Source organism: Gossypium hirsutum, chromosome D10, assembly GCF_007990345.1.
Source record: "Gossypium hirsutum isolate 1008001.06 chromosome D10, Gossypium_hirsutum_v2.1, whole genome shotgun sequence".
Taxonomy (NCBI): Eukaryota; Viridiplantae; Streptophyta; class Magnoliopsida; order Malvales; family Malvaceae; genus Gossypium; species Gossypium hirsutum.
In genome coordinates, this window is record NC_053446.1 from 59,954,322 (window position 1) to 59,967,742 (window position 13,421).

The following is a 13,421-nucleotide window of genomic DNA, read 5'->3' on the forward strand; positions in this document are numbered from 1 at the left end:
TAAATTTAGTCCCTGGAAAGGGTTTTGAGAAAAAAAAAACTATGAAGAGTTCCGTTGAGACAAGCAAAATTTAACCGAGGTGAAGACAAAATTATTAAATGCCAAAAATCCGGCCACAGATTTTTTTTTTTTTTAAATTAAGTGATATTTGCAAAGCAATCTAAATGGGGAGCCCACATATTACACCTGCGAGGGGGGAGCGTGGAACAATGACAACCCGGAAAATCATGCTTTACCTAAATCAATTTTATTATATATATTATAAAAATTTATAAAACAGATTAAAGTCTAAATTGATGTCTAATTTTAAAATAATCCATATTTTATATATGCTTTAACATTTACATTTAGCCGACGATGATATTGTAAAGGTAAGAAAATGTGCGTTTGAGTGCGTTGAAGCATATTATTCTTTTATTTAAGGAATGATATTTGATACATAGGTCATGAAGAAATTGATAAGTATTATAAACGGGTATAATAATTAAAAAATAAATATTTAAAAATAATATTTTTTTTGTTTAAAAAAAATCCGTACTTAAAAAAATAAGCAAAAGAAAAAACAAAATTATATATTTGAAAGAAAAGAAGAACAAAATTATTAAGAAACACTCCCCGCCAACCCCACCATTGTCTCTATCTATTGTCTACTACTACCTGAGGAAATTTCCTTATTTCATTCAAAATATTTTTACTTTCTTTTTTCTGGTTGTTGATTATCAGAGAAGAACAAAAGGAGATTAAGTTTTTTATTTGTTGTACCTGAGAAAAAAAAAATGTTGGGTTCTTCTTCTTCTTCTTCAAAGGGAGGAGGGAACAACAACTGTGACTATTCATTTAAGATATTATTGATTGGTGATTCTGGAGTTGGCAAAAGTAGTTTACTTGTTACTTTCATCTCTAACTTTGTTCATGATCTTTCTCCCACCATAGGTAACTCCTCTACTCTCTCTTTCGACTCCTTTATTTTGTATTTTTGCCATCATTTTGTATTTTGCTTGTTGGTTTTTGCCTTTGGAATTCACACCCAGAATTTGCTTTGAATTTTTCAAAACTTTTTTTGACAATAATTTTAGAAAGGGTTGTTTTTATGTATTGGGTTGGGAAAGGATTGAGGAAAAGGGATTAAAAGGAATACTTTTTTTTGTTTTTCAATTGTTTAGGGAGTTAAGATGAGGGAAAAACAATGAACCAACCAACTTCCTTTCATTTAAGCTAAAATTCTTTCCAAGTAGTTATGTTAATTGTTAAGTTTAGCCTTATATTATTCAGGAAATAGGTTCAATGGTTTAGGTTTCATCATTTTCGAATGGACTAAACAGAAATTTCTTCATTTTTTGGGGGTCAAAGTGCAATTTTACCGTATATTAACTTAAATTTTCATTATCTATAAAAGGACTAAATTGCATGATTTTTGTTTTGGGGAATTCGTCCCTGGCTCTAGCTTAATTAGCAATGATGGAACAGTGAACAGATAATAGCATAGGCAATTGTAAATTTGTAACTGAGTAGATAATTGTAAATTTTAGGCATGGAAATTAATTCAATTATCCTTGGAGCAAATTTTTGCACTTAGGTTTGGACTCTGGGGCCCCTTCTTTGTCGTAGCAGAAAAAAGGTTTGAAAGGAAATGCATGGCTTGGTAGTGGTAAGAGGAAACTAACATGGGAAAAGCAATGCCTTTTCTTTGTATTTTGTGTTCATCATCTTGTCCCATGCATTAGAAATATCTCTGTTTCTATCTTCAGCTTTTATGTCATATTTTTATTGAGTTCTTTTGAATGTTTTCAAGGGGTGGATTTCAAAATCAAGATGGTCACAATTGGTGGGAAAAGATTGAAACTTACAATCTGGGACACAGGTAAAATTGATATGATAAAGCCAACACTTTGCAACTAGTTCTTACTTGGACCTATATTTTTTCTGCTGTTACCCTTGTGTATATTGTTAGTTGCACGGGTGGTTTGCATGCGATAGGCTTGGAGTTGATGCTACTGATTTGTTTTGCTGAACTCCTCTGGAGTCTTCATTGAGAGAAAGAAAGTGGGGTTTGTAATGGTTTCGTCCTTGTTAGAACACGGAATAAAGGTTTAAGAATGTGTTTGAGTATTTACTTTCGGAAGTTAAGGCCGAACATATTGCTGAATGATACTAGTAGGATAGCAAATGTCCCTTAAAGAGTGATAAAATCTAATGAATGCTTCTAAGGTGGCCAAAGAAAGCTTATTAAGTTGCATGAAAAAGGACATCCAGGCCTACAATTTCTGAAACTGATGTACTTGTTATCCAGTGAAAGAGCAAGCATACCATCCCCTAAAATATGCAGTCATCAATGCTATCTTCACTCCCATGAGCAGAAGATCAGTCGCGTATGCTTCAGCAGTAATTGCATCGGGATTATTGCATCCTCACAACATTTACAGCAGTACCAAAATTTATTTTCTTCCCGATAACAAGTACATCAGAAGCTTAGCCTTTAAGCTCGGATATATCTTCCGTACTTTCCATTAGAAGAAAAAGAATCATCTGACATGATCCTTGTTGTTCGGTATAATTTTATTTCTTAGAGTAACCTAATGATGGAGAAGTTCTTCCAGATTTTGTTCTACATCACTTCTTTTGCTACGGAATCAGAGCTCGCAACTTACATGCACCTAGTTCTCATTTTAATTGTATCTTTTACCTATTGCAGCTGGTCAGGAGAGATTTGGAACATTAACTAGCTCGTACTATAGGGGTGCACACGGGATTATCCTTGGTATGTCCTTGCAAATTTAAAACATTTAGTCCTGAATATTTGTTACTGATTTTATTTTGCTGAATATATGTCAATGGATGATACTTCGTAGTTTATGCATTGGGCAAACTACAAGAACTTTGAACCATTCTTTATGTGGTATTTGTCATTACGATTATGCATGCCGGGGATCTTTAATCATCATATGGTCGAAATAGATGTATTACTAATATTTGTGAGGGCTATTATGATGCCATTCCTGCTTGCATAGCTAAATTACGGGAACTTAAACCCTTTTTTCTTTGTTATTTTGAAGTATATGACGTGACTCGGCGTGAAACCTTCACCAACTTATCTGAAGTTTGGGCAAAGGAAGTCGAGCTCTACTCCACTAATCAAGAGTGTATCAAAGTTCTGGTTGGCAACAAAGTTGACAGGGTAAGCCCTATAAAATTGTTAATCATCGGAATAAGGCAGTGCTTGGTTATTCTTTTACTAGGTAAAAGATGCTTAATCGAATATATATCTTGTTCTTATGAAATAGAAATGTGCCATTTTCAGGACAGTGAAAGGGCTGTAACTCAAGAAGAGGGTATGGCTCTTGCGCAGCAGCTTAAATGTTCTTTTCTCGAATGCAGTGCTAGAACCAGAGCAAATGTGCATCAATGCTTTAAAGATCTCGTTTTAAAGGTAATTACCTGATGGAGAACTATTATATACGATGATGCTCACCGAGCAATTTCGAGTCCATGTTGGAAGCTTGGTTGTGACCTATGCTAATGCATTCTATCGGTTCACAGATTCTCGAGGTACCTACTTTATTGGAGAAAGGATCGACGGCGGTCAAGAAACAGATTTTGCAGCAGAAACAAGTACGGAAACCACCCGAAAGCAATACCTGCTGCTTTCAATGAACATTCTTCAACACTGGAGGTATAATCATACACAATAATATTACACCACTACATATAGAAAGTTCCACAACAGATGTTAATAGTCGCAACAAAGTTATTCCCGGACGCACCGATCGGACATCCGATCGTATGTTATAGATATAAAGATAGTTTCGTCGGAGACATCTTCATTTCTTCATTCGTAATTTTTCAAAATGTAGGGAGATGAGGTTTCATCTTAGGTTAAGGTAAATTTTTGTTTTACCATATGTTTTTTTTTTTATTATCTTATGCTTATTGTTATTATTTTTTGAAAATTAATGTTTGTTTGAGAATTTTCAAGGAGTGTTTGTGTGAGGGTTTATTAGAGAATTTACATTAAAAAGAAGATTACGTATAATCTTTCAATATCATCTACCCCCACACGACTTACATTCATTAAATATTTATTTATTTATTTTTATACCATATTTAGAGATGGGGGTAACATGGTTCGGATTTATGCCAAAGTAATAAACTAATTTGTCAAATTATGGTTAAAAGATTATAGTCCATATATGGGTATTGTCTATTTTTTCATATTATGCCCCTTATCCTATCTTGGAGATGAAAGTGGAGAGAATGTTTGTTATATAAAGTAAGAGCTTGATATGAATATCTCTCGTCCTATCCCTTAGGATTAGTAATAGGGCTTGCTCACGAAGTTATTTCATGCTTCACTTGTCTATTTTTAGAATTTACAAATTTTTGAATAAAAGTATTGAGTTATTTGTTTTGGAGATATTTGTACGAGTTAGAGCCTTAAACATGAAAATCAATTGAATTTAAGGTGAAAGACTTAAAAGAATGTTTACTTGAGGATCAAGTAAAGACATTGGATTATAGCGAGACTCTTATGGAATTATGTCGAGATAATCTTATGTCGAATTTTAGTTTTACTTTATAGAAAAGTGATTAGACCATAACTTTTATGTAAGCAAAACTTAAGTATTATCTAAGTTAAAGATATTCCAAGAGATCGAGAGAGCACAAATTTATTCAAGTTAGAAACGTTTTATATATGCATTGTTTTTATAAGCAATCAAGAGAATATCTTGTATTGCAAAACTGAACTTTTGAGGGGAAGCTTAGTGGAGAGTGATCTAGTCTTTATACAACGGTAAAATTGCTAAATTGGCGAGAGTTAACTCGATGTTAGGATATAAATCATTGGTTGTACTATGAGAAAAATAGTTGATCATTGTTCTGGATAAGGCCCAGCAGACGTATACTGAGATCAAACTACATAAATAATCTTAATATTTATCTTTACATTTATACATTTTTAGTTTTGTGGTTAAAACTGTGGCTATAGTTCCAAGCACTATTTTAGTTAATATTTTATTTGCTAAGCAAGTACCCCTCCTTTTTACCGGACTTATAAAACCTTGATAGGAAGTGGTTTAATGACGACTTCGGCAATAATGTGCAGAGTTGGTAGGAATGTTATGGAGAGTCTTATTGGAATAGGAAGGGACCTTCAAGTGGAATCTGATTGAACTTGACGTTGAGGCTTGACTTGTTGGTGGCCCATGTGAGAATTGAGGAGCACATAAGAATCTTTAATCGAGGGAATCCTATTTTAGGCGAGCTAATGATTGACCTGATGAGGGTTGGTTCCATAGTTTTTCCTCTCTTATATGTATTATAGTTTTTATAGTGACAAAGTTTTCAGAATTGGGTCTTTAGTCGAATTGATTAGGATATCAATTTTTAATTTTATTAGTTCGTCTAATTTATTTAAATAAATTATTGCAAATAAAAAAATTGATTCATGAATTAATTATTTTAACCCCTTTGTTTGAATCGATGTTTTACTGATTTCTACTTTAATTGATCCGATCGATGAGTCCAGTTTAATTATGAAAACATTGTAAAAGACAATGTTGAAATGTTTTTCTAAGAAGTAATTTAAGAATTGTTGATTCAACTAAACCGTCCATTTAAAATATTTAAATTCTAAAATATTTTCGTAAACATTTGTAATTTTGATGATTTTTTTATCAAAGATACATAATAAATTCAAACATTATCCATTGAAAACTAAAACACATAAACAGAACAGAATAATTTATTTTTGAAAAAGTTATTAATTTGATAACAGCAAACAAAATATATAATATCAAATTATTTAACAATTGTACATGCATGGTTCTCTTATTCCTAGTGTACTAATTTAATTATATGTTTGATGTAAAGCGTGTTGGCCTATTAGCTCAGTTGGTTAGAGCGTCGTGCTAATAACGCGAAGGTCGCAGGTTCGAAACCTGCATGGGCCATTTTTTACTTATTTCAACTCATTTACGGAAACGGTGTCGTTTTTTCTTCATTCCAGAGCTCCGTTTAAGGCCGGGCTCTGGTTGCACGCAAATCCAATCTATACTTTTTTGAAGTTCGTCTATTTTAGTTTCATAATGTTTTTTTTTTTAATTTTATTTTTTCAAATTCTCATTAAACATTTGACAACTTTTAATAACCTCAATTAGACTCTTCAAATATTTGCGTAAATTTTAATTAAACTTTTAAATTTCTTGAATATTTTAATTAAATCTATCAAAATTTTTAAAAATTATTATTAAAATTCTCAAACTCTTAAAATTTAATGTGAAGATCCATCAGTGAGTATGACTCCAACCTTTGTAAGGCTAATAGCATGCCCTAATCTTAGATTGAGATACCATCTTCTCACCTAAACTTTTCGAGAACAAAAAAATTTATAAATAATTATCATAACTACCTCGCACGTATCTATAAAAAAAAATAAAATTTCACCTTTTTTTTATAAATAATTAAATATGATATTTATATTTTTTATTATGATATCAAAATTTTTTATTTATATAAAGGACACAAAAACCTTATATTTTTCCTTAAATTTATGATTAACCCAACAAATAAATTTGACAAGTTTTTAAACAGAAATAAAAACTTATAAACTTTTGAAAATAAAAAACTACGTTTTCAAAAAACTAATACAATAATCGATTGAGCCTTAGTTTGATTAGAATTTGCATTGTTGTCAGTGTAGGTAGATGTGGGTTCGAGTTAGTTAAAGCGTATTATCCTTCTATTTAATGGTTGGGGAGGGGCTATGGACAATTTTAGGCATTGTATAAGAAAAAAACCGATATGATAAGAACCTATAATGAGATTAATGTTAAAAAAAAAGAGTTGGTATGATGAATGATATCGAATTTAATTACATTTTATACTATCTATTTCTGAATATTTATCAAATACATGTTGAAATAGGAATAAATAAAAGATTATCTAGAAAAAGAATAAATACTTAAAAAATTCATATAACATAAATTAAGATATTAAGGTTAGAATTTTATATCCTTAAATTGTCCTTTCTTTTTTTCTCAAATTTGATTCCACCTCCCTCAAAATTCGGATTTCAACTTCTGTTCAAGTTGGTCCATATATATAAATGGATAAAACGCAAATGAAAAAAAAATTAATTATCAAAAAAGAAAAAAAATATTTTTAAATTTGGATGGATAACTTGGTAAATGTCACATGAAACCTCAATTATTAGGAATTATAGAGTTAACTGTATCAAACATCTCTAGACTATGATTCTTATTTTAAATTGATCTTCAAACTTTAAAACATTCTAATTATATCTTTTAAACTATCGATGTTATACTAATAAAGGCCTTCAATTATTAAAACCATTAATTTAGCCTTTAAATAACATATCATATATTATGTGACATAATTTAAAATAAAAATTTAAAGAAAAGTAAAACAGAGTATGTAATAAGCCCAATCTACCCAGGCCCGCATGCAAAAATAAAGACCCAATTTTTTACAAACCCAATACCCAAATAGCCTAATAGACCCAACATTTAACCCTAGCCCAATAACTAAATAGCCCAATGCTTAAATAAAAAACAGAAAACCCTACTAGCAGCAAGTAGCGCCGCAAGCCCCCGCCTTCAGCGCCTCCAGCAGCATCCGGACGCCGCAAGTTTCGGCCTCCACGCATGCCAAACTCTCCACGCACCTGCAAACACGAACTCAGAGATTCCATTAGCGAAAATATAGTGTAAAACAAATAAGTTTTAGGTTATATAAAGCCGTTTGATTTTGTAAAAAGAGAGACAAAGAAATCAAAAGGAGAACTGAGAATACAAGTTTTTTTAGGTGAATCGCACCACTTTTTTTTTCTTTTGCATTTTACGTTTTTTATTGTTTTTGTATAACTAAAAGTAGAAAAAAGAGAAAAGGGGGTTACCCTCGTTTTGAATCTGCTCAAGGGCAGTTAAAAGCCCGTCGTGTCGCCTTTCCGATCACCATTCTCGGTGAAATCGCGGCGGAGGCGCATGGCGGCGGCGGCGCGAGGACGCTAAGGGTGAAACCCTAGTAGAGCAAAAAAGGGGGGGGAATTTATTTATTTTATTTATTTTATTTTTTTTTCATTCTGTTAAAATGGTTTTAGAAAGAAAAATCTGTTTTAAATAACAGATCGAAACGGCGCCGTTTTGAATGGCCAGACCCGTGCGGTGACCCGACCCGGAGGGGAGGATTCGCGCGTTCTGACGTCAGAGGGGGAATTTGCGCGATCAGTCCTCCCTCTTTTGCGCCATGTTTTATTAAACCAATTTTTGTTTTTTTTTAAGTTTAGCCCAAATGTTTCTGTTTCTGTTCACTTTAGTCTATGCCAATGCACAACGTTTTGGGAAGTTGGGTTATTGCCAATCTGGTCCCCCATGTCATTCGCGTGTGGCACTTTCATCCCTAATTTTATTTTTAATCCCCTTTGCTACCCGCTAACTCAATTTTAATCACAATGTGACCTTTCTTTTTTACTCAATTTATTACCCTTTTGTATTATTATTTTATTATTACTATTTTTTTGTTTTATTCCCGTTATTAATGTGTACATTAAGTTTCATTTGTCTTCTTACATATGTATATTACTTTTTAATATATATATCTATACATATATTGGTTTTTTTAAACATGCGCATTTTATATATAATTTTCTTTTTTTTCCTTTCATATTTTTTAGAAAACATATATTTTGTGAATTTCATTTTCAAAAATGTTTTTTTCGTAAAATACATGCATGCGCATTTGTTTTATAAAATATATACATGAATATATTTATACATATGTTTTTCCTTCTATCCTTATTTTATTTACTTTTTTTATATACTTTATATTATATATGCACTTATACGTTTTATTCTGTAAATATATATATATGTATTTTTTATATACTTTTATTTTATTTTTAATACATGTTTTTGTTTGTTTTATTGGGTATATTTCATTCCTTCCATTTGCATGAATACTCGTATATGTGTTAGATATATGTGTACATATGTTTGCAACTTTATTGTTATATTGTATTTGTATATATATATTTGCAAATATCTATCCGTGTATGTTGAAAATTAAAGGATCTGTATCATATTGTATATTAGCTCTTTATCATACCCTTTTGAAAATATATTTTGGTTTTAACCCTTCATCAAAGTTATTTTCTTGATTTAAAGGTTTTTTTTGATTAAAAGCATTTTTGGAAGTTTGGGATTTTCGAGGGAAATTGAGCCCTAACGTATTGGGTTCTGATTTTCTTTGTCAATCCTAAATGACCGAGAATATTTTTATTCAAAATGCATAAAAATCATTTTTGGGAACTTAACTTGTGGTGCCCTAACGTATTGGGTGTGGCATGTTACTTTCTCGAAATGAAGATTTTCGTATAAAATAAAAGTGATACTCAATTTTGGGGAATTATGAGGAATTGTACCATAACGTATTGGGACTCGATTTCTCTACATGACTTGAACAATTGGTTATCCTTTTGCAAATTTCATCATTCAAGCTTATTTTAAAATCTTTTTAACTTTCGACACTAAAACATCAAATAATCAATTTGGTACCGATTTTGGATGTTACGAGGGTGCTAACCCTTCCTCGTGCGTAACAGACTTCCGAACTCGTTTTCTCAAAATTCATAGACCAACATAATTTTTAAGGTGAGCCGATCACACCTTAATAAAGGATCGGTGGGGACTCCAGTTTTATTTAAAAAAAAAGTCAACTAAATTTTTTGTTTAAAAAAAACAGTTTCGACAGCTTGGCGACTCTGCTGGGGACTTTGAGAGTCGAGCCATAAACTGATTATGTTTGTCTTTGTGTCGAAAATCAAAAGTTTTAAAAATTCACGAGTTCGCTTCGCATTCATCGTTTTTTTCATTTTAATGTTGGCAACTTTGCATTTGCATTTTGCATTTTACCCTTTAAGTGGGAGCAAGAAACTAGTCCTTCGTGAGGTTTTCATCTCTGTGCAGGGTAGTGGACTGCTTCCGAGATACATTCGTACCTATGTCTTCGTGAGATTTTCATCTCCGTGCAACCATAGGGAAATGTGTCCCCCTGAACCGAACTCGATCCACATGAGCCTATAATGGGTGAGGATCGAGGAATCTGCTGGTTCGGGTACCCTTACTCTAGAAACCAAGCCTCATATAGTGAGCTTTAGGAACTTGACCTAGGTAGAACTATCCCAAAACCCTAGTGGATTCCTGATTAAGTGTTTCTTACTATTTCATGTTTGTATTTGATTATATTTCTATATGTGATACTGACTTGGGTTTCTTTTGTTTTGATTGCATGGCATCATTATTGCATAGCATTTCATCCTAAAAGGGTATTAGTTCATATTCGGTTGCTAAATAGAAAGCTTATCATGGAAAAAGAGTTTCTTGATAAGGTGGAAGATAATGCGGCTGTCCAAACTTGGTCTGAGACAATGCAGCAAGAGAAAGGCGATAGTTTGGCCGAGGGATATGTGTCAGAGTTATGAGACTTCACTCGTGTTAGCGTGACTCAGAATAACTTACAGGAATTAAAGGAAATTTGGGACCGGTGGAATGATGAGATTAAGCAGCTTTTTTACTCTAGCTATGGAGACCTACCTTACTTGCTCGACGTAAAAGTGGATAAGCACCTGTTCCGTGCCTTAGCCCAGTTTTGGAACCCTGCTTATAGCTGTTTCACCTTTGGAAGTGTTGATTTAGTGCCTACAGTGGAGGAATACACGGCATCGCTTCGTTGTTCAAAAATTCAAGTGGTCAAAGCCTATTCAAGAGCTGCTAATGTTCCAACCTTTTTGAAGAAACTGATGAATATTACAGGGATGAGTGAGCAATGGGTCGCAGCACGAATCAAACAAAAGGGAAATAGTAAGTGCATTCCTTGGAGGAACTTGAAAGATTTAATTCTGGCACACCCGGATACGAGGAAGAGGGTTGATGTCTTTGCCTTGGGTATTTACGGTTTAGTTGTCTTTCCTAAAGCTTTGGGGACATTTTGATGAAGCAGTCACTGACCTTTTTGACCGTCTTGACAAGGGGATTACACCGGTCCCAACAATTCTGGCAGAAACCTTCAGATCTCTGAATGGATGTCGAAGAGTAGGTGAGGGTAGATTCATTGGATGCACGCAGCTCCTTTTAGCATGGTTTCATAGTCACTTTTGGAAGGTGGATAAGGTTTCCTATCGGGTATTTTCTGAAAATTATTCGCCCTTGAAGGAAATAGTGGTATTACCGAGGCAGGATGATATCTCGGAGCAAAAATGGATGGCAACTCTTCAGAATCTTCAAGAGGGGGATATTGAATGGAGAGCTCTTTAGATGCAGTCAGATGAGATCTTATATAGGTGTGGAGATTTTGACTGGGTCCATTTACTTGGGATTTGGGGGGCTATTGGCTATGCACCGTTATTGGTACTGAGACAGTATAGGTTAAGGCAGTTCGTACCAACAACCCATGGATTAGCTCAGTGTGAATTCTCGTATAAGTGTGATGGTTACAAGAAGAATATACGAGAAATGAGTAATGCTTGGAGCTAGACTCACCGATTGAAGAGGTTGGTAGTAGGTCCATCAACGATGCCTGAATATATCGAGTGGCTTAATAGAAGGATTAATGATAACATACCTGTACCAGGTCAAAGAGACAGACAATTTGTGGAAAAGCGTGTACATATGGTCCCTTCTGAGTTAGAAATTATAAAGCAAGACTTTGAAAGAAGAAATTCTGAGCTTGAGAAGAAGATAGAGCAAATGGAAGAGGAGAAGATGAATTTAAGGCTGGACATAGATGTTCAGAAACTGGAAATCGAAGGCCTGAGAAAAGGGAAGCGCAAAGTCGAGGAAGACCTGAACAGCTTGAAGACGGATTATAAGAGATTACGTTTGTCAATGAGAACTGCTGGGTTGGGAAAAACCTCAGAGCAGTGGCGTCAAGAGGTTCAAGAAGAAAAGGCCAAGGCTGATAGGTGGGAAAAGAGATTTCAGGAGGCTCAAAAGCAAAATAAGTCATTTGAGAGGAGTTTGTCAGAAAGCCAGAATGAAAGAGATAAACTAAGGGCTAGAGTGGCCGAACTCGAGAAGATTGTTTATCAATACCGAAATCAAAATTCAGTGGCGGAACTGCAAGCAAGTTTAAGTAGGATCGAGCAAATGAAGAAAACTATAGAGGAATTAAAGATAGCATCGCAAAACTATGAAGCCAGGATTGAGCATTTGGAAGCAAACGAAGATCATCAAAGTGAACAGCTTCACTATCTCTAGGGTCTAGTTGCAAGAAGGGATCACATTATAGGAGAAGTTGTGGTTCAGATTCAAGGGGTAGCTGAGCACCTGCAGACTTTGGCAATACAGGCTGATATACTAAGTGTGAAGTACGAATCGGAATCAGATCAGGGGCAGAAGTTGGCATCATTACTTAGGGAGATTAAAGTTCTAAGTATTAGGGCAAGGCCTTATTTATAGCCATTTTATGTAAAGAAAATTTTTCTCTAGTAAAGTTTTCTGAGTGGAATTGAATTATAATTAACGTCTTTTTTGCATTCACCTCATGCATCGTATCATATGCATTAGCATCGCATCATATGCATTAAAGACCTTTATTAAATCCTAATAAGTTAAAATCATTGCTCAGTTAACCTGGAAACCAACCAACCAACCCGACACCGATACGGAACTCGAGCAAAGACAAAAGATATGGATCAGAGATTAGAAAAGCTCGAACAGTACTAGAAAGAGATGCAGGACCGGCTTCAGCTACAAATGCAATAGCGGTTAGACAAGATGAAACAAGAGATGTTTGAGAAGATGTGAGAATCCCAAGAAGATATAGTGGCAAAGTTAACCCAACTGATAACTAAGGGAGGTGATAAAGGAAAGGGCCCCATGGCAAATGTCGATGAGGGAACTGATGATGAATTTTTTTACCCTCCAGGTTTCACTCCTCCACATATGCGAGCCCAAGCTGAGTACCCGTGCAAATCTACTGTCACTATCATGCCTTAGCAGCTTCGGGCTGGTATTTCGAACCTCCAAACTAGGCCAGGTTCTAATCCCGAAAATAATCCTATTAAATCTACCATTCCTGACTTTGATGAAGTGCTTGAGAAGGAAAGAGTGAAGGAGGAGTTACCGAGACAGTTAGAGGAAAGATGCAAGTGGCTCAAGGAGAAGTTCAAGGCAATGGAGGTCACTGAGAGTTGTCGAGGCATTGACGCAAAAGAGCTGAGTTTAGTGCCAGATTTAGTACTCCCTCATAAGTTTAAGATGCCTGAATTCGAAAAGTACAATGGGACAAGCTGCCAGAAGCTCACATCACTATGTTCTATAGACGAATGGCGGGATATGTTAACAACGACCAACTCCTGATACACTGTTTCCAAGACAGCCTTGTAGGGGCAGCATCCAAATGGTACA

At 34.3% G+C, this 13,421-nt stretch overlaps 2 protein-coding genes and 1 non-coding gene across 4 annotated transcripts; all 3 read left to right on the forward strand.

Annotated features, from left to right (window-relative positions):
- The first annotated feature begins 608 nt into the window (after nucleotides 1-608).
- On the forward strand, nucleotides 609-5,454 carry LOC107915786 (ras-related protein RABC2a). 2 transcript variants are annotated; one of them, XM_041103486.1, is made up of 7 exons: nucleotides 609-933; nucleotides 1,793-1,861; nucleotides 2,693-2,758; nucleotides 3,054-3,175; nucleotides 3,299-3,427; nucleotides 3,538-3,670; nucleotides 5,102-5,454. In XM_041103486.1, exons 1-6 carry the CDS (start codon nucleotides 777-779, stop codon nucleotides 3,649-3,651), a joined length of 657 nt encoding a protein of 218 aa, XP_040959420.1. In that variant the 5' UTR covers nucleotides 609-776; the 3' UTR covers nucleotides 3,652-3,670; nucleotides 5,102-5,454. The 2 variants fall into 2 exon arrangements, with proteins under 2 accessions (XP_040959420.1, XP_040959419.1); XM_041103485.1 differs by lacking the exon at nucleotides 5,102-5,454 and having other exon boundaries at nucleotides 3,538-4,038.
- A 420-nt stretch (nucleotides 5,455-5,874) lies between these two features.
- On the forward strand, nucleotides 5,875-5,948 carry TRNAI-AAU (transfer RNA isoleucine (anticodon AAU)). Its single transcript has one exon. It is a non-coding gene; the product is annotated as a tRNA-Ile (tRNA).
- A 5,637-nt stretch (nucleotides 5,949-11,585) lies between these two features.
- On the forward strand, nucleotides 11,586-12,269 carry LOC107915587 (centrosomal protein of 135 kDa-like). The gene has a single exon (XM_016844723.2). It carries the CDS (start codon nucleotides 11,586-11,588, stop codon nucleotides 12,267-12,269), a length of 684 nt encoding a protein of 227 aa, XP_016700212.2.
- The last annotated feature ends 1,152 nt before the right edge of the window (nucleotides 12,270-13,421 follow it).